This window comes from Haemorhous mexicanus, chromosome 16, assembly GCF_027477595.1.
Source record: "Haemorhous mexicanus isolate bHaeMex1 chromosome 16, bHaeMex1.pri, whole genome shotgun sequence".
NCBI lineage: Eukaryota > Metazoa > Chordata > Aves > Passeriformes > Fringillidae > Haemorhous > Haemorhous mexicanus.
In genome coordinates, this window is record NC_082356.1 from 11037744 (window position 1) to 11059093 (window position 21350).

Below are 21350 nucleotides of genomic sequence, written 5' to 3' on the forward strand. Positions count from 1 at the left end.
TTTATTAATCTACTTCTCTGTGTTGCTTGGGTGGGAAATTGCATGTAGATATTCATGTCTCAGCTCAGGCTGATGAAAAAAAATTTCCTCAGATCTGAATAAACTAGGCAGTGACAGAAATCAGCACAGGGCCCCTCATAGGCACCATCAGTGTCACTTTTCTGGCCTCCTGAGGGTTGCTCTGATGTTGCCATCAGAGCCTGCAAAGCCAGAGTTGCCCCTGGGCAGTGCCAGAGCTGGGAGGGGTCTGGAGGGCAGAGCTGAGTCCCCAGGGCTGGGCTGGGCCCTGGCAGCTCTTGCAGGGCCCAGCCCTGGGCACAGGGAAGCAGCTGCTGGCAGGGACAGCTCTAGGCAGCAGAGCCCTGGGCAGGCAGTGGGGGGAAAGTGCCCTCAGAATGTGCTGGAATATTTAAAGTCCTGTCCAAACCCAACTAATCCATGATTACTTTTCTTACAGATCCCCATGTCAAGGCACAGTAAATGTCCAACAACAGCTCCATCAGCCACTTCCTCCTGCTGGCCTTGGCAGACACGCGGCAGCTGCAGCTCCTGCACTTCTGCCTCTTGCTGGGCATCTCCCTGGCTGCCCTCCTGGGCAACGGCCTCATCATCAGCGCCGTAGCCTGCGGCCACCACCTGCACACGCCCATGTTCTTCTTCCTGCTCAACCTGGCCCTCACTGACCTGGGCTCCATCTGCACCACTGTGCCCAAAGCCATGCACAATTCCCTCTGGGACACCAGGAACATCTCCTACTCAGGATGTGCTGCCCAGCTCTTTTTCTTTATGTTCTTTATCTCAGCAGAGTTTTCCCTCCTGACCATCATGTGCTACGACCGCTACGTGTCCATCTGCAAACCCCTGCACCACGGGACCCTCCTGGGCAGCAGAGCTTGTGCCCACATGGCAGCAGCTGCCTGGGCCAGTGCCTTTCTTTATTCACTGATGCACACGGCCAATACATTTTCCCTGCCCCTGTGCCATGGCAATGTCCTGGGCCAGTTCTTCTGTGAAATCCCCCAGATCCTCAAGCTCTCCTGCTCCAAATCCAACCTCAGGGAACTTGGACTCATTGCAGTTAGTGCCTGTTTAGCATTTGGTTGTTTTGTGTTCATTTTTTTCTCCTATGTGCAGATCTTCAGGGCTGTGCTGAGGATCCCCTCTGAGCAGGGACAGCACAAAGCCTTTTCCACCTGCCTCCCTCACCTGGCCGTGGTCTGTCTGTTCATCAGTACTGGCACATTTACCTATCTGAAGCCCCCCTCCAAGTTGTCCCCATCCCTGGATCTGGCCCTGTCAGCTCTTTACTCAGTGGTGCCTCCAGCCCTGAACCCCCTCATCTACAGCCTGAGGAACCAGGAGCTCAAGGCTGCAGTGTGGAGACTGATCACTGGACGGTTTCAGAAACAATGAAGTGCTGGCCAATTTCTGTAATAAAAGTAATCTTTGGCTTTGAATAAAAGTAATCTTTGATATTTCTTGTTGTTCCTTTTTTTTGAGGTTCTTTTCCCTTTTTTTTTTAGTTTTTAAATATTATCCCCAAATAAATGTCATTTTTTGTGTAATTTTTTATTTTGTTTCTCTCCACCTTCCCTGTGGCCACAGACTGTGTCAATTGGGGGCTGTGCTCTTGGTGGCTTTAATGGATCTAAAGGTTCTCCCTGCAAAGTTTTCTGCAGAGATGCCCTTGTGTTGCCTTCTCTGGAGCTGCAGTAGCAATGTCTGTGTGCAGAGCTGGGGCAGATCAGTGCTGGCACAGCAGCTGTGCCCAGCAGCAGCAGCACTTGGTGTTGCCAGTGCTGCTCCCGTGGCCCTGCCCCGCTGCCCTGGTGTCCCTGGTGTTGCTGTAGGGCCTGAGTGCTCTCGGGGCCGGGCACAGCCCTGGGGGTGGCAGTGCCAGGGCTGCAGCAGGGACAGGCCATGGGCACTGCTGGGGCAGCGCTGACACCTCAGGCCAGGCCCTGGGGGCTCCAGGCTCCTTGCCCAGGCTCTCTCAAGAACACGGCCAGGCCAATGCTGAGCACAGAAAACCCCCGTGAGCAGCCCCAGGGTGGCCATGGGCAGGCTGGGGGCAAACAGCATGGCTGGTGCTCTGCAAGGGCCCTGGGGGAGATGGGAAGGAGCAGCAGAGCAGGGGCTGATCCATCCCCAGTGTGCTGGACAGCCCAGGGCAGCGTCCCAGAGCGTCCTCATGGAGCTGCCAACAACATCCCCCCTCTGCAGCCCTGGCCTCTCCCCCAGCTCACACAGGTGCCCCATCCTTGCAGGCACAGACACGGCAGCACTGGCGCAGGAGCCCCTGTTTGCATTGCACAGAGCAGGGGGAGCACCCCCATGGTGTTGCTGTGGGGACATGAACCTGAGGGAGCACAAATGCCATCAGCCCCTGGGGCCAGCAAGGGCTGGGGGACACCAGGGAAACCAATCAGCTTTGTCCTGGCCTCTGCAGTCAGCCAGAAAGTTTGTTCCCATCAGCTGGGAGCTTCCTGTCCCACTGCAGACGCTGTTGCTCAGAGCCAGGGCTGCCTGGCAGGCAACCCCAAACTACCCTGAACATTTCCTTTGCTTCACCTTTGCTTTCCTTACTCTTCCTGCTACAATTTTCTTCCCATTGCCCACCCGTTCCCTCCCCTGCAAACAGCCCATCCCTGTTTGCCCTTTCCTCTCTGGCCCCACTCCCCATTGCAGTTCCTGACTTGGCACCATGGGAACGTCCCTTTGGCAGCAGGATCATCCCACAAGTGCTGCAGGAATTGTCTGCAGGCTCCTGCAGTGCCTCCTGCTGCTCCCTTGCCTGAGGCACCCCAGGCCAGGGGTGCACATCTGGGCTGCTGTGTCTGGCTCTGGGGCTCCCTGTTCTGGGCAATGAGGAGGAGCTGCAGAGGCTCTGCAGGACTGACAGGATGGGCTTTGGGGCTGGGAGAAGAAGCTGAGGGACCTGGGCTGCTGGAGCTTCTGAAGAGGAGGCCCAGGGCTCATCCTGCAACTGCTCCAAGGGTGGTTTCAGAGAATCCCAGAATAAGCAAGGTTGGAAAAGACCCTGGAGATCACGAAGTCCAACCTGTGCCCTGACACAACCTTGTCCCTCCTGAGCCTCCTCTTCTCCAGGATAAACAACCCCAGCTCCCTCAGCCACTCCTCACAGGACTTGTGTTCCAGACCCCTCCCCAGCCTTGCTGCCCTTCTCTCGACACGCTCCATCCCCTTCATGTCCTTCCTAAATTGGGGGTCCAGAACTGGACACAACACTCGAGGTGCTGCCCAAGCAGTGCTGAGCACAGGGGAAGAATCACTGCCCTGCTCCTGCTGGCCACACCATTCCTGATCCATTGGAGTGCCAGGGGTTGGATGGGGGAAATGGTAGGGAAGGGGTGGGGACAAAGTGTTCTTGATTGTCAGCCATGAATGGTCTTGATTTTCATATCTGTTCAGAGTGCATTAGAAGGTTCTGGGGGTCAATGTCAACTGGACATTGCTGATACCAAACTAAAAACAGGAAAAGAAAACTTAACAGGACAAAACTGTTCTCTCTGCTTTTTTTTTCAATATAACAGATTCACTCTGAATACACTTCAGAAATGTGTTTCATTAACCACAGAAGAATTAAAAACTTTGATTATTCCTTGGTGCTTTCCTTGTTTGAGTGTTTTGAACAAATATTTATGATCCTTTTCTCACTGAATTCCTGAACTGAAGAGCTCAAGATAGAACAGGCCTCTGGAGGAGTAAAATTCATCATCAGCCTCCCAGTGGCTGAGGATCCATCCCCATCAGAGCAGCAAAGAACAGGAATGGGCACAGCTTTGTGGCTGCCCCAGCTCTGGGATGGGCCCTGGGCCTGGAGCAGGAGCAGCTCTGGAGGGCCCCAAGGCCGGGGCTCTTGTGCTGCCCTGGGCAGATGGGATGGCAGCAGGGGCTGCAGAGCTCTCAGCACCTCAGCCAGAGGGGAGCAGGGCACCCAGGGAGCCTCCTTTGGCCTTGGCCAAGCCCCTTCCCCCATGGCTGGGGCTGAGTCCTGGGGGAGCTGCAGCTGCTGCTGTGCCCTGGCCAGGGGCTGAGGCCGTGGGGCAGTGCCCAGAGCAGCCTGGCCTGAGCAGAGCTGTGGGGCCAGAGCTGGGCTGGGGAGAGGCCTTTGGTGCTGCCCAGAGCTCAGGGCAGCTGGGAGAGCTTGCGGGGAGCTGGGCTGGGCTCAGAGAGCCTGGCACAGACACCATCAGCGTCCATCTCAGCCTGGCTGAGCACGCAGGGGCAGGACTCAGGCCAGGCTTTGTGGGGCAGGGCCAGCGCCTGTGCCAGGCATTGAAAACAGGCAAGTGGCCCAGAGAGGAGGCTGCTCTGTGCCCTTGGAGACATGGACAGAGCAGGGAGGGGGCCCAGGACATTTGTCAGCGCCAGCCTCAGTCCCCAGCCCTTGGCAGCCCTGGCTGCTGAGCCCAGCTTTGCCCTGGGCTGAGTTTGGCCATGGCCCAGCTCCTTCCTCCTGCGGGGCTCAGGGCCTGTTCCCAGCCATGGCCAGCCCTGGCTGCCTCTCTGCTGGCCCAGAGGCCGGCAGAGCCCGGGGCAGGGCTGTCTGGGCAGGCCCACAGGTGCCACGGGCTCTGCAGGAGCTAGCAGAGGCTGCCCAGCAGGGAGGCCATGGGGCACAGAGCCCCAAGGCTGCTGTGGGCACCATGGCACAGGGGCCCTTCCCAGCCGCAATGCTCCTGGCCTGGGCTGGGCCTGCACAGGGGCTGGGCCACCATGGCTGGGCCAGCACAGGGCCACAAAGGGGCCACGCAGCCGCTGCCGGGGCTGACAGCAAGGCCAGGCACAGACAGGGAATTGCTGAGCATGGCCTGCACTGGCCAGGGCTGACTGTGCCAAAGGCAGAGCTCAGCTGCCCTTGGGGGCTGCAGGAACAGTCCAGAGCCCAAAGAGCCTCCATGGCTGTGCTGGAGACCAAGGCTGCAGGAGGGAAATGCAGGGCTGCTGCGGGATGGGGAGGGCATTGATTTCCAGCACACACCTCAGCTCTCTGATGATCCCAGCACCATGCTGGGCCCTGTTCCAGACTGGAGCAGAGCAGATGTTGATGGGACAGGAGCCCTGCGGGGATGGCAGGGACCTGCAGCTTGCAAGGTGCTCTGCTCTCCCTCAGGTGCTCTTGGAGAGATCCAATCCCAGCTGGGCACCTCAGGGCACAAGTGACACTGCCTGGTCATGGACACACAGCTGATGTCTGTCTGGAAAGGGGCACAGGTTTTAATACTGTTAGTTTCATAATTTACAAATGAATCTTTATTAGCTGGGTCACTCGAGTACTTCTGAGAAATGGCTGTGTTTTCCCACCAGGAACAGGAATTTCCTGGAGGTGTACTGTTGGCAGAGGAAGAAGAAATACTGATCTTCTTGTCTATTTGTGTCACCAATATTCAGTCTATTATTTCCTCTCCCTCTTTCTTCAGGTGTTTCCAGATCTTCTGGTTAAATGACCATGTCAAAGGACATCTCTTCACTAGACCAGCTGGATCTTTGCCCTTCCCGTTGCTTCCAGCTTTTCTCCTCCAGATGCTCTCTGGTCATTCAAGTGCCTCTCAATGGACTGGTTTCATGCTTTGAGCTGCAAGATGTTGCCCAATCTTTCCAAAGTTCAAATAAAAATCATATTAGTGAACACCCTTATTGTGTTTATATCTATCACATAATTACTTTTTCTTATATCTTCATCTAAAACTGTTCCTGTACAGAATTCCTTTGGGGATGGGAGATGTGTCAGATGCTGCTGGGACATCCCAGAGAGCTGAGGGAAGAGCTGTGATGGTTATTAAACTGTTCCAATGTTCAGCTTGTGTTTGTTGGCCAGAAACCTTTCTGTGCCTCTGAGTGTCACCAGGCCCTGAGCCCAAAGGACACAAACCTGGTGAGTTGTGGTTCCCACTGCAGGGGCTGCCCTTGGACCTTGGCTCTGCACAGGAGAGCTCTTCATCCCCTTTCTCTCTTTTCCTCCCTCTGGCCATGGAGGGAGCTCCTGACTTCAGCGTGTGACTCGTGTGTGCAAAGAGCAAATCTGGGCAGAATCGGGGCAGGGAGGGTTTGGGGGGACCCTGGGATCTGTGCTGGGCACAGAAGGTGTTTCCCATTGCTCTGAGGCTGTCTGCTGTGGAAAGTGGATTTAATATCCAGCAGAGGAATGACTTTTGCATTTGATGGAGCTGTGCCTTCCCTTGGCTTTGTTGGCCGACAATAAATGAACATCCCTCTGTGTCTCGGGCAGCTCCTTCTCCAAGGAAAGCAGGTGGGAGTGGAGCCAAGGAGCTGAAAGCTGCAGGTGCAGCCTGGGCTGGAGGGAGCTCAGATTTGCACAAGGCTGCTCTGAGTGCCAGGGCTTGGATGGGGGAAATGGTGGGGTGGGGGTAGGGACAGAGTCTGATTGATTGTCAGCCATGAAGGGTCTTGATTTTTGTATCTACTCAAACTGCATGAGGAGGTACTTGGATTCAGTGTCAATTGGAGATTGCACATATCAATTTATTACCAGGGGAAAAAACCTAAACAGGACCTAAAAATCTTTTCTAACTGTCTTTTAAAGAAGAATCTATGCAGCTTGAATACACTGCTGATATTTGTCTAATTAACCACAAAAGATCTGAAAATTAAAATCAAATTATTCCCAGAGGCTTGGCTTGTTAAGGTGTTCTGAATATTAATGAGCCCTACGCCACTGAAATCCTGCACTGAAGAGCTGAAGGCTGAACAAGCCTCTGGAGCAGTGAAATTCAGCAGCAGCCTCCAAGTTGCTGAGGATGTCAGCAGCCCCCAGTGAGGCCATCCCTGCCCAGAGCCCGTGGGGGAATGGGCAGACAAGGAGGGCGTCCCTGGGGCTGGGGCAGCAAAACTCAGAGGCACCAGCGGCTCCAGCTGGGAAATGGAGTGTGGAATGGGGCTGGGAAAGCCCTGCCTGGGCTGGGCCAACCGGCACAGCCAAGCCCTGACACTCATCCACTGTGAAAAACTCTCTCAAAGAGACATTTTAAAGGAATTACAATTGTTTGTGTACTCTGAGTTGGACTCACTGGAGAAATACCAACAAGAAATTCTCAGGAGCTCAAAACAACAAAACATCTTCTACTGGCAACTTTAGAAAATCAGATAAACACTGGCAAAAGGTTTATTATGTTATTGTAGTTGTTTTGGTTTGTTGATTTAAGCTTTTTCCAATCTTGAGATTTCTTAATTAATGTACTGATGAGTGTGGTGGGTTTTAGTGTTAGTTAATTATTTATGTATTTATTTTGTTACGAGATGGGACTAGGAGAATGGTAAAGTAAGCTTAGAATTTTAAAAGGTATACAGAAGATTTTATTAAAAATAAATAAAAGGAAAAAAGGTAGTAAGAAATAAAAAAAACTCTTTAGAACACTTTTTGTCTTTTCAACTTATTATTTTACTGACAATGTAAAGAAACGAAACTTAAAATTTCTACTTAGTTTACTATTTCTAGAAGAGTATTTTTTTAGTTTACTTTGAGAGAGAAGTTTTTCTTGTAAAGATTATGGAGATTTTTTTACAAGAGAAAAAAATAGGTTTTTTGTGGTTCTTAATTTTGTCATGGATAACAGTTGTCTGGGGAACTTTGTTATTGTGAAGTTGTTTTTATTGCTAAAAGCTTTTTTAAAGCTTGTTGATGGGCCATGTTGACTTATGAGGTACTGTTTTAAAGATGAGTTTTTTAAAGGTATAAGTTTTTATTATTTTCTTCTAAAATTATATTTATCTCTGGGAATATAGACCATCTCTTGGGGGTGCTTATTACTTTTTTTTTTAATCTGTTTAAACTTTTGATGAAATTACGGTTATTTTAACATTTGTTTATTTTAATATGAATGTTTCTGTTTGATATTATTTTGTATATTTTAAATTTTTAATAGTTGTATGTGTTATAAAAAATAAGTTTTTTTCTTTATAGTTTATAAAGAAAATAAGAAGATTTTAGTTCTAAGATTAGGGTATTTTTTCTTCTTTTTTTTTGGCATTTAATTTCTTCTTTACTGACTTTGATGGTTTTATGGGTTTTTCTATATGCTTGTATTTTGTTTTGTTCTTTTACTTTAGTGAGGATTGAAGTATTGGAAGGATCAACACCTGACCTGCCAGTAACTTGTGGTGGAAGTTATGGTTGGGTTTTTTAAGGATTGGTTTTTTGGTTGGTTTTTGGGTTTTTTTTGTGTTTAATTTTAGTTGTAGGGTTATTTTGTGTAGGTTGTAGGAGTTTTTAGTTTGAGTTGTGTTGGGGGGAGGGGACTTGATGGTAAGATTTTAATAGGTGTGGCCAGCTTTGTTCTGGTTGGGGTTTTGTAGCCTCTTTTGTTTTCCTGTTTGGGAGTTGTTGGGGTTTGGTTTGGTTAGAATGGGGCTGATGGGGGGGGGGGGGCGGCTTGGGGAGGGGGGAAGGGGCTCGGCCCACAGCAGGGCTGCTTGGTTTGGTTTGGTTTGGTTGAGATGGGGGCCGGGGCAAGGGCCTGCTGCTTCTTTGTTTAGTAGGAAAGAAAGAGGAGGTTCCTGGGTTTTTTGTCTTTAACATATGTGTTTCACAGAGGTGTGTTCAGTGTCTTAGTGGTTTAACAGATTGTCAGTTACACAAAAATCTTTGTATTACTTTTTAAAATTCTTCTCATGCCAAACTATGACAGACATTCAATCAACAAAAAACACTTCTCAAAGCATTGACTTGGCCCATTCGACTTCACAAACTCTAAGCCTGTTCAATTTAATATTAATCAAAATTTGCAGGAGCACAGAAACAGAAGAAGACACAGAAAGAGGGAAAGACAAAAAAGATACAGAGGAGCGCACACAGCTACCAACTCCTCGATCCAGCAGTGTTCAGATAGAAATTCCAAGAGGAGGTAGGGTCAAGATGTGTGCTTGCCTTGTGGTCAGCCCTAAATAGCCCTTGGTCTTCCTGGGCCCTTCCCCCAGGTGGGACTTGGGCTCATTTCGTCCCTCAGGAGCTGGGCTGGGGGCTCCAGAGGTGGCTGTGGAGCATTGCCTGTGCTGTGCCAGGGACTGGCAGACACTGCTGGGCTGGGATAGAGGCTCTGGGGGGATTGGGGTTCCAGGGCAGGGCAGGGCTGGGATTACAGGGCAGGGCAGGACTGGGCCTGCCCCTTCATTCCCCCACACATGAAATGTTTTGAGCCAACAATCTCCTCCAGTCTCTCACAGTAAGGCAATGTTGGAGGTGAAGTCCCAGTTGTGGCCATGGGTACCTGGAGGAGAAGGACAGTTCTTTTCCATAGGAAGGGAAGAACAGAATCCCAGTTTTTGAAAGGCAGGTGAGAGCCTCTCTAGGCCAAGGCCTGGCAGACTTGCCAGGAATGTCAGATTTTGTCTGGGAGAAGTCTTTGGATATAGGGAATTTTAGAGATGGAACTCCAGTCTTGACCATGATTGCCTGAGAAGCAAGACAGTTCTTTTCCATAGGAAGGAAAGCATGGAGCCTTCCTCAGTGTTTTGGAAACAGATGGGAAGTGACCCTTGTAAAACCACTGCCAGCCAGACTTGTCCTGGCAATATTCTTTTAGGAACAATCCCTGGGTATAATGAAATTTGGAGGTGAAATCCCAATTCTGGCCATGGGGGCCTGGAGGAAGACAGTTCTTTTCCATAGGAAGGAAAGCATGGAGCCCAAGTGTTTCAGTAGCAGATGAGAAGTGACCCTCAACATGCCGAGGTCAGCTGGACCGGTCAGGCGGTCAATGGGAAGCCAAACCAGCCAGACTTGCTCTGTGTGCCCTTGGTTCTATGGGGCCCAACAGGATCACAATGGCCCACTGATTACAAGAAGACCTGCAGTGTCATAATGGACCCTAAGTTCCAGAAAGCCCAGAAGTGTCACAATGATCCCAATGATTCCATGACGCCTTGCAGTGTCACAAGGGTCTCCATGGTTCCCCAGGCCCCACAATGTCATGTGACTCCTCTATTCCATGAGCCCTGCAATGTCACAATGGACCTTTAGACCCTGGGAGTCTGCTGTGTCACAATGGTCTCCTTTGGCTCCACAGTGTCACAATGGACCCTTGATGACATGAGGCCCCTCTGTGTCACCCTGGAGCTTTGGTTCCAAGCAGCCCTGCAGTGTCACAGTGAACCCTTGGTTCAATGGGGTTCCACAATATCACCATGGTCCCCTTGGTTCCATGAAGTCCTGGAGTGTCACAGTGGTCTCTTTGGTTTCCCAGTGTCACAATGGACCCCTGATGACACGAGGCCTTGCAATGTCACAATGGACCTTTGGTTCCATGCAGCCCTGCAGTGTCACAATGGTCTGCTTTTGCCTCTTGATTTCACAAGGCCCCACAGTATCACAATGGTCCTCTTGGTTCTGTGGGGAACCCCAGGGTCACAATGGTCTCTTTGGTTCCATGAGGCCTCACAGTGTCACAATGCTTTGCTTATTCCATGGGCCCTCATAGTGTCACAATGGTCTCCACGATCTCATGAGTCCCCTCAGTGTCACAATGGTCTCCATAGTTCCATGAGGCCTTGCAATGTCACAATGGACCTTTGGCTCCATGGGGTCTCGCAGTATCACAATGACCCCTTGTTTCCATGGCATCGCAAAGTGCCATAGTGGTCTCCATGGTTCCAGGAGGCCCCATGGTGTCACAATGGACCCTCAGTATGATGAGGCCTCTCAGTGTCACAATGATCCCTACAATCCCTGGAGACACACAGCGACAGTAAGGTCCCCTTGGTTCCATGAGGCCCAGCAATGTCACAGTGCTCTCCATGATTCCATGAGGCCCCACAGTGTCACACTGGTCCCTTGGTCTCACAGGGCCCCACAGTGTCACACTGGTCCCTTGGTTCCATGGCCCTGTGCTGCTGCATTCCCCCCTCCCCTTCTCAGCCCGCCCTGCCAGCTGAGAAATGCTCTGTGGGCCTTGGCCTTGGCCAGCAGCCCCTGGGCTCAGCTCCTCTGCAGCTCATCTCAAACACTGCCTGCTCCAGGCACTGCTGCTGCCCAACCAGCTCCTGGTTCCTTTAGGAGCAGCCCTGGAACTGCTTTTGTTCCCTCGGTGGCACAACATCCCTGTTCTCACAGTGCCAAAGAAAGCTGCTGATGCCAAGTGTGGCCAGGATGAACCATTGCTGGGACTGAAGCCCCTCTGGTGGGGCCCTGCAAACAGCGCTCCAAAAGGAGCCCTTGGAGCTCTCCTGGGCCAGCGACTCCCTCTGAGTGGGGCCTCTCCCAGCCGGGAACTCTCCCGTCTGCTGCACTCGGGGATCCTGAACAAGGACAGAGCCTGGGCCGATCCCCCCACTGCTCCAGGCTCAGCCCTTGGCCCGCTGGGGAGATGCCAAAGCATCCACAGTGAGCATTCCCTGCCCTCAGGGGAATTTCTCCCAGGTGCCTTGCACTGACTCTGTGTCTGTGTGCACACAGGAGTGCCTGTGCTGGGGAAATGTGGCAGAAATGCTGCTCTCTGAGGGGTTTGAGTGCCTTGCATAGCTGAGTCAGTCAGGCCTATAAGAAATGTTCAGTCATGAGGTATGAGCTAAATGAAATGCTTCTGAGAGTTGTTCTTTTGCTAAGTTGTTACTTTTAATGTAAGTTATTAGGTAAGTTAAACACTGTTAAGTGTTATTCCTCAGGTAAATTGCAAAGTCATAGGTTATAAGTTAGGTTAAATACTGTTAGCTGCTGGTTTTGGCTAAATTGTGACATTTAAGGTATCAGTTAAGCTTAAGGTGTAAGTTAAGTCCTGTTAAGTTTGAGCTCTGTTAAGCTTTTATCTCTTTATTCCTTTTATTCTTGCCCTCACTGCCCTTGTGTCACACACACACACACACACAGGGAGAGTTCTCAGTTCATTTCTGGTTTGATTGCCTGGATTCTGTTTGGTTTTGTTGTTGCTTTGTTTTCCTGGTGTGCCTGAAGTGTCCAGGCAGGAGCAGAGTGACTCTTGCCAAGGAACTTTGTGCTGCTGTCCCTTAATATCAAATCTGGTTTTTGCTGATCCCTTGCCAGGGATTTTTTCAGCATTCTCAAGCCGTCATTCCTAACAGGGTGAAGGAGCCCTGGCCCAGGCTCTGGCCCTGGGGGACACAGGGACACTGCCGGGGGGTCCCTGTCCCCCTGTCCCACCCCCATGGCCCCGGCCCCCCGTCCCCGTGTCAGGCTCTGGGGTCGATCTCGTGGAACATCCTCTGGGGGAGGCTGCGGGGCCGGGGGCAGGGGGACCTGGGGGGACAGGGGACCCTGCTGGGCACGAGCAGGGTTGGACTGCTCTGGGGGGGCTGTGAGGGGGGACAGGGCAGAGTGACCTCCCCAGGGACCTCACACTGCCCCTGTGATGTCACACTGCCCCTGTGATGTCACACAGCCATCTGTGATGTCACACAGCACCTGTGATGTCACACTGCCCCTGTGATGTCACACAGCTCCTGTGATGTCACAGCCCACTCTGGGACGTCACACAGCACCCTTGTGATGTCACAAAGCCAGCTCTGGGATGTCACCCTGGAATGTCATACAGCTGCTCTGTGATGTTGCAAAGTCACCTTGTGATGTCACAGTCTGTTCTGTGATGTCACAGCTTGCTCTACGATGTGACACAGCCACCCACTGATGCCACAACCCACTCTCTGATGTCACAGAGCCACTCTCTATGATGGCAGGATCTGTTCTATGGCCTCACACCCTACTCTATGACGTCACAGCCAGCTCTGTGATGTCACAACCCCCTCAGTGATGTGACAAAACCCTCTCTGTGATGTCATACTGCCACTCTGTAATGTCACAGCACACACTTTGACCTCACAGCCTGCTCTATGATGTCATACAGCCATGACATGATGTCACAGCCTGCTCTGTATGTCACAGAATCCCCTCTATGATGTTGTAGCTGCTCAGTGACCTCACACAACAAACTCTGTGATGTCATAGCCCAATCTGTGACCTCACACAACCCACTCTGGGCTGTCACACAGGCCCTTGCTGACACCCCAGCTGCTCTGTGCCTCAATGACACAGCCACAGAGGTGCTGCTGTGACACAGCCCCCTCTGGGACATCCCACAGCCCCTGCCAGTGCTGAGCCCCTGTGAGCTCTGTCTGTGCCCTGCTCGTGTCCCTGAGGTGCCCTGGCCGTGCCCCAGCCCTGCTGGGCTGTGCCCAGGAGCTGCTCCTGCCCAGAGCTGTCTCTCTGCAGCACTGCCCTTGCCAGGAGCTGCCTCTGTGCCAGGAGCCCAGCCCAGCTCAGCAGCACAGACACAGCACAAGGACTTTAGTGACCCTCTGGGGCTTTGGTGCTCTTTGCATCAGACCCAGTCCCTCAGAGTGTGCTCCAAGAACTTCTCAAGAACTCAAAAAGACATTGATACACTCAAGTTTCTTATACTTTAATAGATCCTTCAGAGGGACAGGACTGAGAAAGTGTCCCCAGGTTCCAGCTAGAGCAGAACACTGGAGGCACTGATGACAGCTCAAGACAAGCAAAGGGAAAGGTGTCTCTGGTGCTGAACAAACCTGCACCTCTGTCCCTGCAGGCTGTGGTCATCCCCTGGCTGCCCCACCTGGCTGGCCCCTTCCTTTGCTGACAGCTCTGCCTCCTGCCTGCCTCTGCCTGCCCACACAAAGCCTTGGGCTGCTCCAGGCTCCTTCTGGGGACGTGCTGCACCACAGCCCTGCCCTGGCAGGGAAATTCCTTTCTCTTCATGTCCAGTCTGGGCCTCTCCAGCTGCCCTTGGTGCCATTATTTCTTTCTCTGGCTAATTTATACAATGAAGAAAAACTCCAGCCTCTCTGAAACCACCCTTCAATCCCTCCCAGGCTACTCCTGTTCTGTCCTCAGTCTCCACATCAAGGAACCCAGAGACCTCAGCCTGTCCCTGCTGGTTCTGTGATGAGGCCTCCAAACTCTAGCTTGGGAGATTTTCGGTTTCTTTCCAAGATCAGTGAAAGCGGGAAAATACTGGTCAAAATATTTTCTCCCAGATCCTGCAGTGACAGAACAAGGGTCAACATCTTTAAACTGAATGAGGGTGGATTTACATTTGTCAGAAGGAAGAAATATTTTACAATGAGAGTGGCACAAAACTGCAGCTGTTTTTCCAGAGAAGTGGATTCCCCATCCCAGGAATGCTCCAAGAGCAGGAGCTTTGTGCAACCTGACCCAGTGAAACCCTCTCATCCCCAAGGAGAGATTTCCTATTGTGTGGGTTCTCTGATGAGCTGGGTGCCCTCACCACACTTCTGGCCAGAATGTCTGCTGAGGGCAGCCAGGCTGCTGCAGGGGCAGTGACCTCACAACCATCACCATGGCAGCCCTGGCCCTGGGCCTGGCTCTCCCCTTTCCTCTGCCCCTGCCTTGTCTCTGCTGGCATCAAGAGTTTTGTCATTAATATCTTGTCCCCAGGGTGCTGGGGCCGGTGGCTTCCCAGTCAGGCTCCTGGAGCAGAAGTGGCTTTTCAGAGCCCAGCCAGAAATGAGCCCTGAGGCAGCAGCTCTGCAGTGGTGGCCACCAGGCCGGGGTGCCAAGGGAGGCTTCTGGCCATGCCCTGCAAGCAGCTGCTGCTGCCAAGGTGCCTTTGGTGCCTCAGGCTCTCCCTGGCACAGCTCCCAGCAGGGCACTCTGCCCTTGTGCCCGAGGCCTTCCCGGTGCTGGGGCTGGCCTGGGGCTTTTCCTGCAGCGGGACCTGCCCTGCTCATGGCACAGGAAAGGCAGTTCCTGCTGGAGCAGGAGGCTCTGCCTGCAGTGGGCTTCAACCACACCAGCAAGGCCCTCTTGACTTCAAAATTGCTTCACAGAGCAGAATATTCTAATAATTGTTATAGCTCCTGTACTGTGGAGTAAATAACTCTGGTTAAGATCTCTCTGTCTAATCATGATCAGGATCATTCAGAGCTGTATTTAAATAAATTTAACTGGTATTCCATCATTAATCCTGTGGGACAAATTGCATTTAGGTTCAATTCCACCTGTCCAGTCTTTGACACCTTTGACAAATGCTGGGTCTGGGATTGGATTCAGCACCTTCCAGTCTCCTCCCTTAGAATGAATTTTAGAAGTCTAGGGGCTCTGCAGGGGCTGTTGGGTGTCATTTCTGTACCTCATTACTCAGCGGGCATTTCTCTATTAAAGAAATAAAGCTTTTGCCTGAAACTCCCACTGTGCCCATGACAGGAACCGCTGGGAGTATCTGGAACATCCCGGCTCTTTGGCAGCCTGGAGACTCCTGGGATATCACCTTGGAGCCCCCGTGAGTGCCTGTGACAGATCGGTGCCTTTGCAGCCCAAGGTCCCCTGGGATGTCACCATGGAATGGCTGTGACTGCCTCTGACCACAGGGCTCTTTACCACCCCCAGAAAGCCCTGGGAGGTCTCCATGGAGCCCCTGCCTCTGCCTGTGACATTCCAGCTCTTGAATAGCCTGGAGACTCTTGGAAAGTCCCCATGGACCCCCTCTGAGGGCCTGTGACAAATCTGATCCTCAGCAGGCAACCATCACCAGCCCCCTGTTGGTATGGACAGGTTCCATGGCAACCATCACCAGCCCCTGTTGCTTTGGTCAGTTTCCATGGCAACCATCACCATAGCCCTGTTGCTATGGTCAGTCGCTGGGCAGCTCCATGGAGACCCCATGCCAGGGATGGTTGCCATGGTCACCAGCTCAGGCCTGCAGCCAGAGCCCGTTGCCATGGCAACCATTTGCAGTCCCATCCCCAGGGTCATGGGATCTCAGAACCACAGAATTGGCTGAGTTGGGAGGGACCCATCAGGATCCTTGAGTCCAACTGCTGGCCCTGCACAGGACACCCCAACAATGCCAGCCAGGGCCTGGCAGCACTGTCCAAATGCTGCTGGAGCTCAGAGATCCCGGGAGCTGGGACCCTTCCCTGGGGAGCCCAGGCAGGGCCCCAGCAGCCTCTGGGGAAAAACCTTTTCCTGACATCCAACCTAAGCCTGCCCCTACTCAGCTGCAGCCATTCCCTCCACTCCTGTCCCTGGGCACTAGAGGGAAGAGGTTCCCACTGCCCCAGCCAGGGACCCGCTCCCAAGGCTGTTGCCATGGCCACCAGGGCTGGGACCAGCTGGGATGCTCGGTTTTCATGGGCTGGGGTTCAGGAATGGAGTTCCTCACTTTCCTGCTCCCGCTAAAACCATGATGCCCTCGCTGCCCTCCCGACTTCTATGAAAAGCACAAAAGGCAAAGGTCCCAGGCTGGAATAAGAAAAATTTATTGGGAACAGAAACAAGATAAAGAACAAAGAGGAACAGAAACAATATTGATAACAGAAGGAATAAGAAAATCAACTTAAAGGGAAAACCACAACATCAACGGCTGGCTCTTCCTGCCCATGTATTTCCTCCTGCCTGGAAAGGACACCCTTCTCCTCAGGGAGAGAGAGAGTCCCTTACCTGCCCCTGGCAATGACCTGAGGTGGGAGAGAATGTAATGTCACGGCCACGGCCAGACCCTCATGTTCTTCAATCCCACATCATGTCACTGGCAGGGGCAGGAAAAGGTACAGGTGTCTTCCCAGCATGGATCATGGGGAACACGGAAAACCAGGGCTCTTCCCAACGTGGGACCTCCAATAGGGGATGAAGCTGGAGCAGTGCATGAAGAGCACTGCAGTGGGGGCATCTGCAGGGCTTCCCTTACCAGTGCATCTGTTGGTGTCTGGTCAAGTGAGAGCTCTGGGTGAAGCTCTTCCCACACTGGGGACACTCGTAGGGCCTCTCCCCAGTGTGGATGCGCCGGTGCCTGATGAGGGTGGAGTTGCGGTTGAAGCCCTCCCCACAGTCAGGGCAGCGGAAGGGCCTCTCATCCGTGTGGATCCGCTCATGCAGGAGGAGACTGGAGCTAGTGTGAAACCTCTTCCCACACTGGGGACACTCGTAGGGCCTCTCCCCAGTGTGGATGCGCCGGTGGGTGATGAGGTGGGCATTTTGCTTGAAGCTCTTCCCGCACTCAGGGCAGCAGAAGGGCCTCTCATCCGTGTGAATGCGCTCATGCAGGCAGAGAACGGAGCTGGTCTGAAACCTCTTCCCACACTGGGTGCACTCGTAGGGCCTCTCCCCAGTGTGGATGCGCCGGTGCCTGATGAGCGTGGAGTTGTGCTTGAAGCCCTTCCCGCAGTCGGGGCAGCGGAAGGGCCTCTCATCCATGTGAATCTGCTGGTGCTGGAGGAGATGGGAGCTGCTCCGAAACCTCTTCTGACACTCAGGACACTCGTAGGGCCTCTCCCCAGTGTGGATGTGTTGGTGGGTGAGGAGCTTGGATCTGCAGCTGAAGCCCTTCCCACATTCCCCACACTCGTAGGGCCATTCCCCAGTGTGGATCATCTGGTGCTGGATCAGGTAAGAGCTCTGCCTGAAGCTCTTCCCACACTCCAAGCACTTGTAGGGCTTCTCTTCCACGAGGTTCTGCTGTGGGGATTTGTCCTCCCTGGTCTCCATCCTCAGTTCCTTCCCTGGGGAAGGAAGGACAAGGAGAGGATGGGATTTGTCTCTGTGCCAGAGTGAAGGGGAAGGAGATCCCCCCAGTGCAGTCCCAGCAGGATGACGTTGGCAGCAGGGTTGTCCTTCAGCAAGGGGCCATGGTGGGCTGGGAGATGGAGCAGGAGAGAGGGGGAAAGGGGCACTGACTTCCTCCACACCTGCCTGGCTGTCCTGGGGCATTGTGTCAATTTGAAAAGACAGGTGTCTGCTAAGGATGGCAGGAGCCTCCCTTGAAATGGAAAATGTTAACCCCCTCCCTTGGAATTATAATTTTTAAAATAAGGGGCTGTCAATCAAAAGCTATGGGAATAGGAAAAACATTTATTTAGGAGGAAAATTAAAATTACAAATGCAATAGTACTAAAAAACTACTTACAGAGTCAGAATACCACCTGACACGCTGTGGGTCAGGGTGTTGGTAGCACTCCTGTTAAATGGTGGGTGCTATCCTCCTGCAGTGGCAGATGTGGTTTTGTTGGAGCAGGGATCCTGGAGAAGGGTGGAGTTGTCCTCTGGAAGTCCAGTGGTGGTATCGATGGGCCTGGTCTTCCTCTGGGATCCAGTGGAGCTGAAAGCTGCTCTTCTGGGAATCCTGTGGGAGAAGGCTGACTTTGATGTTCTCATTCTCAGTTTATATCCAGGTAGGAATGCTTGGCTCCTCCCTCTGGGCGGAGCACCTCACAATGGGATGATGGAATTTCTAGCAGTCCCGCAGTGACACTCAATGGCCCATTAACAGAAGATATCTCCCCAGAGGGAGGATTCCTTGTGGAAGAGATAAAGTAAACTGCTCAATTAACAGATGATAACTGCCCTACCTTTAACAGATGGTAATTGTATACACACCCAGCTAAACCTGAGACACTGTTCCAGCCTTGGAAAGCAGGATTTGGTACCAGGACTCGTTAGGGAATGCAACCCTGACTGAAGGAAGGGACAGAATCTCCAGGGCCTGCAGCCAGAAATGGAGAGTTGAGTGATAATCATTTCAACATCTTCTCTTTTGGAATTATTGTATAATGATTTTTGCTTTGCCTATATAATACTTTTGTAATTTTTGGCAAATTTGCATTATCTAAATTACACTGCTCCTTAAGTGAAGTTGGTGTCTGTGTCTTTGGTGCTGACTCTGCTCACCGGCGAAACAGGGCCCCATCCTGCCTAAGTGTTACCTGGGAAGACAAAACCCTCACTCCAAATGTCCCTCCTTCCTCTTTGTTCTCCCCACATTATACCCTGATCATGATGTCCTATGGTCTGGGGTGTCCCCGGGGTCAGTTGGGGTCACCTGTCCTGGCTGTGTCCCCTCCCAACCTCCCCCACAGCCCCAGCCCCTCTGCAGCGTGGCCGGACGAGGGGCAGGACAGGCCTTGGCTCAGTGCGAGCTCAGCAAGAACAAAACCATCTCTGCGTGCTCAGCCCTGTGCTCAGCACCCAGCCCCCACATTTCCTCCACTCCCAGCCCGGACCCCCCTTTCCCACCCCTCTGCCCCACGGCCGCCGCAGCACCGGCTGCTGGGTGGGGGGACCCCCCGATCAGCCCCAGGGGTGGGCAGGGGGCTCGGGGACCCCCCCCAGTGTGGAGCCGTCCCCCTGGCCCGAGCCCCAAATTCCGCTCCAGGGGGCCCCCAGGGTCTGCGGGTCTGCCTGGCAAGTCGTGAGTCATCGGTGAGAAAAGCTCTGGTTGGCTGGAAATTGTTTAGTGCGTTCTCTGATTGGCCAGAATTGTGAAAGGCGCTGTGCCCTGTGGATGTCCCTGGGAGCTGTGGAGTCCGAGCCGGAGCCTTTTCCTCTTTCTTTCTCTCCCACTGAAACCTCTTCCCTATTTCTTTCTGTCCCTCTGAGACCACTTTCCCAATTTCTTTCTGTCCCTCTGAGACCACTTTCCTCCCTCCCCCCTCCCCCTGCCCAAGACCTCTTTCCTATTTCTCTCTATCTCTGAAACCTCTTCCTGATTTCTTTCTCTCCCTCTCTCCTTCCCATCCAAGAAAAGATGTTCCTGCTCTTGCAGGCAAAGCTCTTAAGAAGGACCCAAAAGCCAAGTGGAGCAAGATCCTACAGTGACATTTCACTGCCAGCCTTCATAACTTCACCCATGGTTGTTGTAGCTCGTGGATTGGGAATTAAATTAGGACAGGGTCTTTGGTGGGAGCTGCCCTGGGTCAAGGGAGACACTGAGAGAGAAACAGAGTGGGCAAAGAGAGGCAGGAGAGAAAGGAGGGCACAAACACAATCAGCTGAGAAGGTGGCACTCTGAAACAGAAAGTGGAACTGACTGAAAATTAATAGGACAGAAAGAAATTTTGTCACTTTATTTCCTATCAGAATACAATTTCCACCCTTTCCCAAAACCTCTTCCTGGTGCCATTCAGCAGGGCTATCAGAAAGTTTTTCATTCTGAATTGATGCTCCAGGCTGCAGCCACAGGGAAACAGGGAATGGGGATTTTCCTGCTCCTGAGGAGTTTGACATCCTCAGTGGAGGATGAAATAAACAGGGCAGGAGATCTTTCTCCTTTTTAATGCCTTTATTAAAAGTGATCAGCTCAGGATGGGGGGGGGGGGTTTACAGGTCCGTGGTTCCCTGCAGCCGCTCCCAGCAGTGACTCGGAAGAGGAGGAAAGTGCAGCTCTGTCCCCTGGGGGGCAGAGCCAGGAGTCCCATCCTCCCAAGGGCAGTGGGGGTATACCCCGGGTTTGGTTTGGTTTGCCGGTTCAGGAGTCCTGGACTCAACTGACTTTAGCCGGGGCGAGGAGTGACTGAGGTTTTTAGCATCTCTGCTGGCTTTGGACCTCGCCCCTGCTGTCCAAACACCACCCTGACCTCTCAAATCTGCTTTGGCTCATTTCTTTTGGGGTATTTTTCCGGGATTTGGTGGGGTCCCGTCCCGTTGCAGTCTGGGTTTTGAGATAAATTTGCATGTCTCCTGAGATTTCCCCTCCCCTTCCCATCATCCGGGGGGGCTGTCATCCTCTTGACAGCAGGCAAGGGTGGTACTGAAAAAAAGAATTCTCCACAATAGAGGGTTAATGACAATACTCAACAGATGATTAGAAAATTTAACCAATACCAGAAGTCTTGGCCAGCAATCAGTTCCCAGCTTAACTTTAAACTCTGCAACCCTTTTCTTAAAAAAAATGGGTAACTCTTTTTTTACTCATAACAGAGGAGAGGAGGAGGCACCAGAAGAAAAGGGCAGCTGGGCTTCATCCTTCCACAGGAAAGAGGAGGAGGGAAGTCTCTTGTCCTGTCTGCAGCTGCTCCCACAGGGATGTGAGGGCTGATCCCAGAGCCCCAAGGGTCACAGTCAGGGCTGCCCTCAGGGAATGCTCGCCTGGTATTGAGGGGCAGCGTGGGAGCACCTGGATCTTGGAGCACCCAGCTGCCCCCCATGTTTGAAGGTACCTGAGGAGGGCTGGGACAATGCCAGGGACATCCTGCAGTGGCATCCCCCTGTCCTGCTCTGTGTGACCCTGATCCTGGTCTCAATCTCACTCCACATTTAGACACACTCACAGTTCTGTATTTAATCCCATCCCAGTGCCAGACTCGTCTAGCCCCAGACCTAATCCCAACCCCAGCCCTAAAGCCAATCCCATGCCTAGCCTTAACCCCAATCCCAGCTCTAATCCAAATCTCAGCCCCAAATTCAACCCCAGCTCCAATTCCAGCCCCTTCCTAAATCCTCAGCCCCAAACCAAATCCCAGGTTCAGCCCTTCTGGGGGTTTGGGGGTGTCTCTGTCCCTCTGACCCCGATGATGTTTGTGTGGGGTCACACCAGGGCTGAGAGGGACAGAGCCCCCCCCCCCCCCCCCCCAGCCTCCCCAGGTGTGAGAAGGTCGGAGAGCCCCTCCAG

General features: G+C 52.6%; 2 protein-coding genes across 2 annotated transcripts; one reads left to right on the forward strand and one right to left on the reverse strand.

Moving 5' to 3' along the window:
- The first annotated feature begins 480 nt into the window (after positions 1-480).
- Positions 481-1475, forward strand: LOC132334769 (olfactory receptor 14A16-like). The gene has a single exon (XM_059860883.1). The coding sequence runs from the start codon at positions 481-483 to the stop codon at positions 1411-1413; it is 933 nt and encodes a 310-aa protein (XP_059716866.1). The 3' UTR covers positions 1414-1475.
- A 14797-nt stretch (positions 1476-16272) lies between these two features.
- LOC132334791 (zinc finger protein 154-like) lies at positions 16273-17460 on the reverse strand. The gene has a single exon (XM_059860938.1). It carries the CDS (start codon positions 17450-17452, stop codon positions 16652-16654), a length of 801 nt encoding a protein of 266 aa, XP_059716921.1. The 5' UTR covers positions 17453-17460; the 3' UTR covers positions 16273-16651.
- Positions 17461-21350: the final 3890 nt, after the last annotated feature.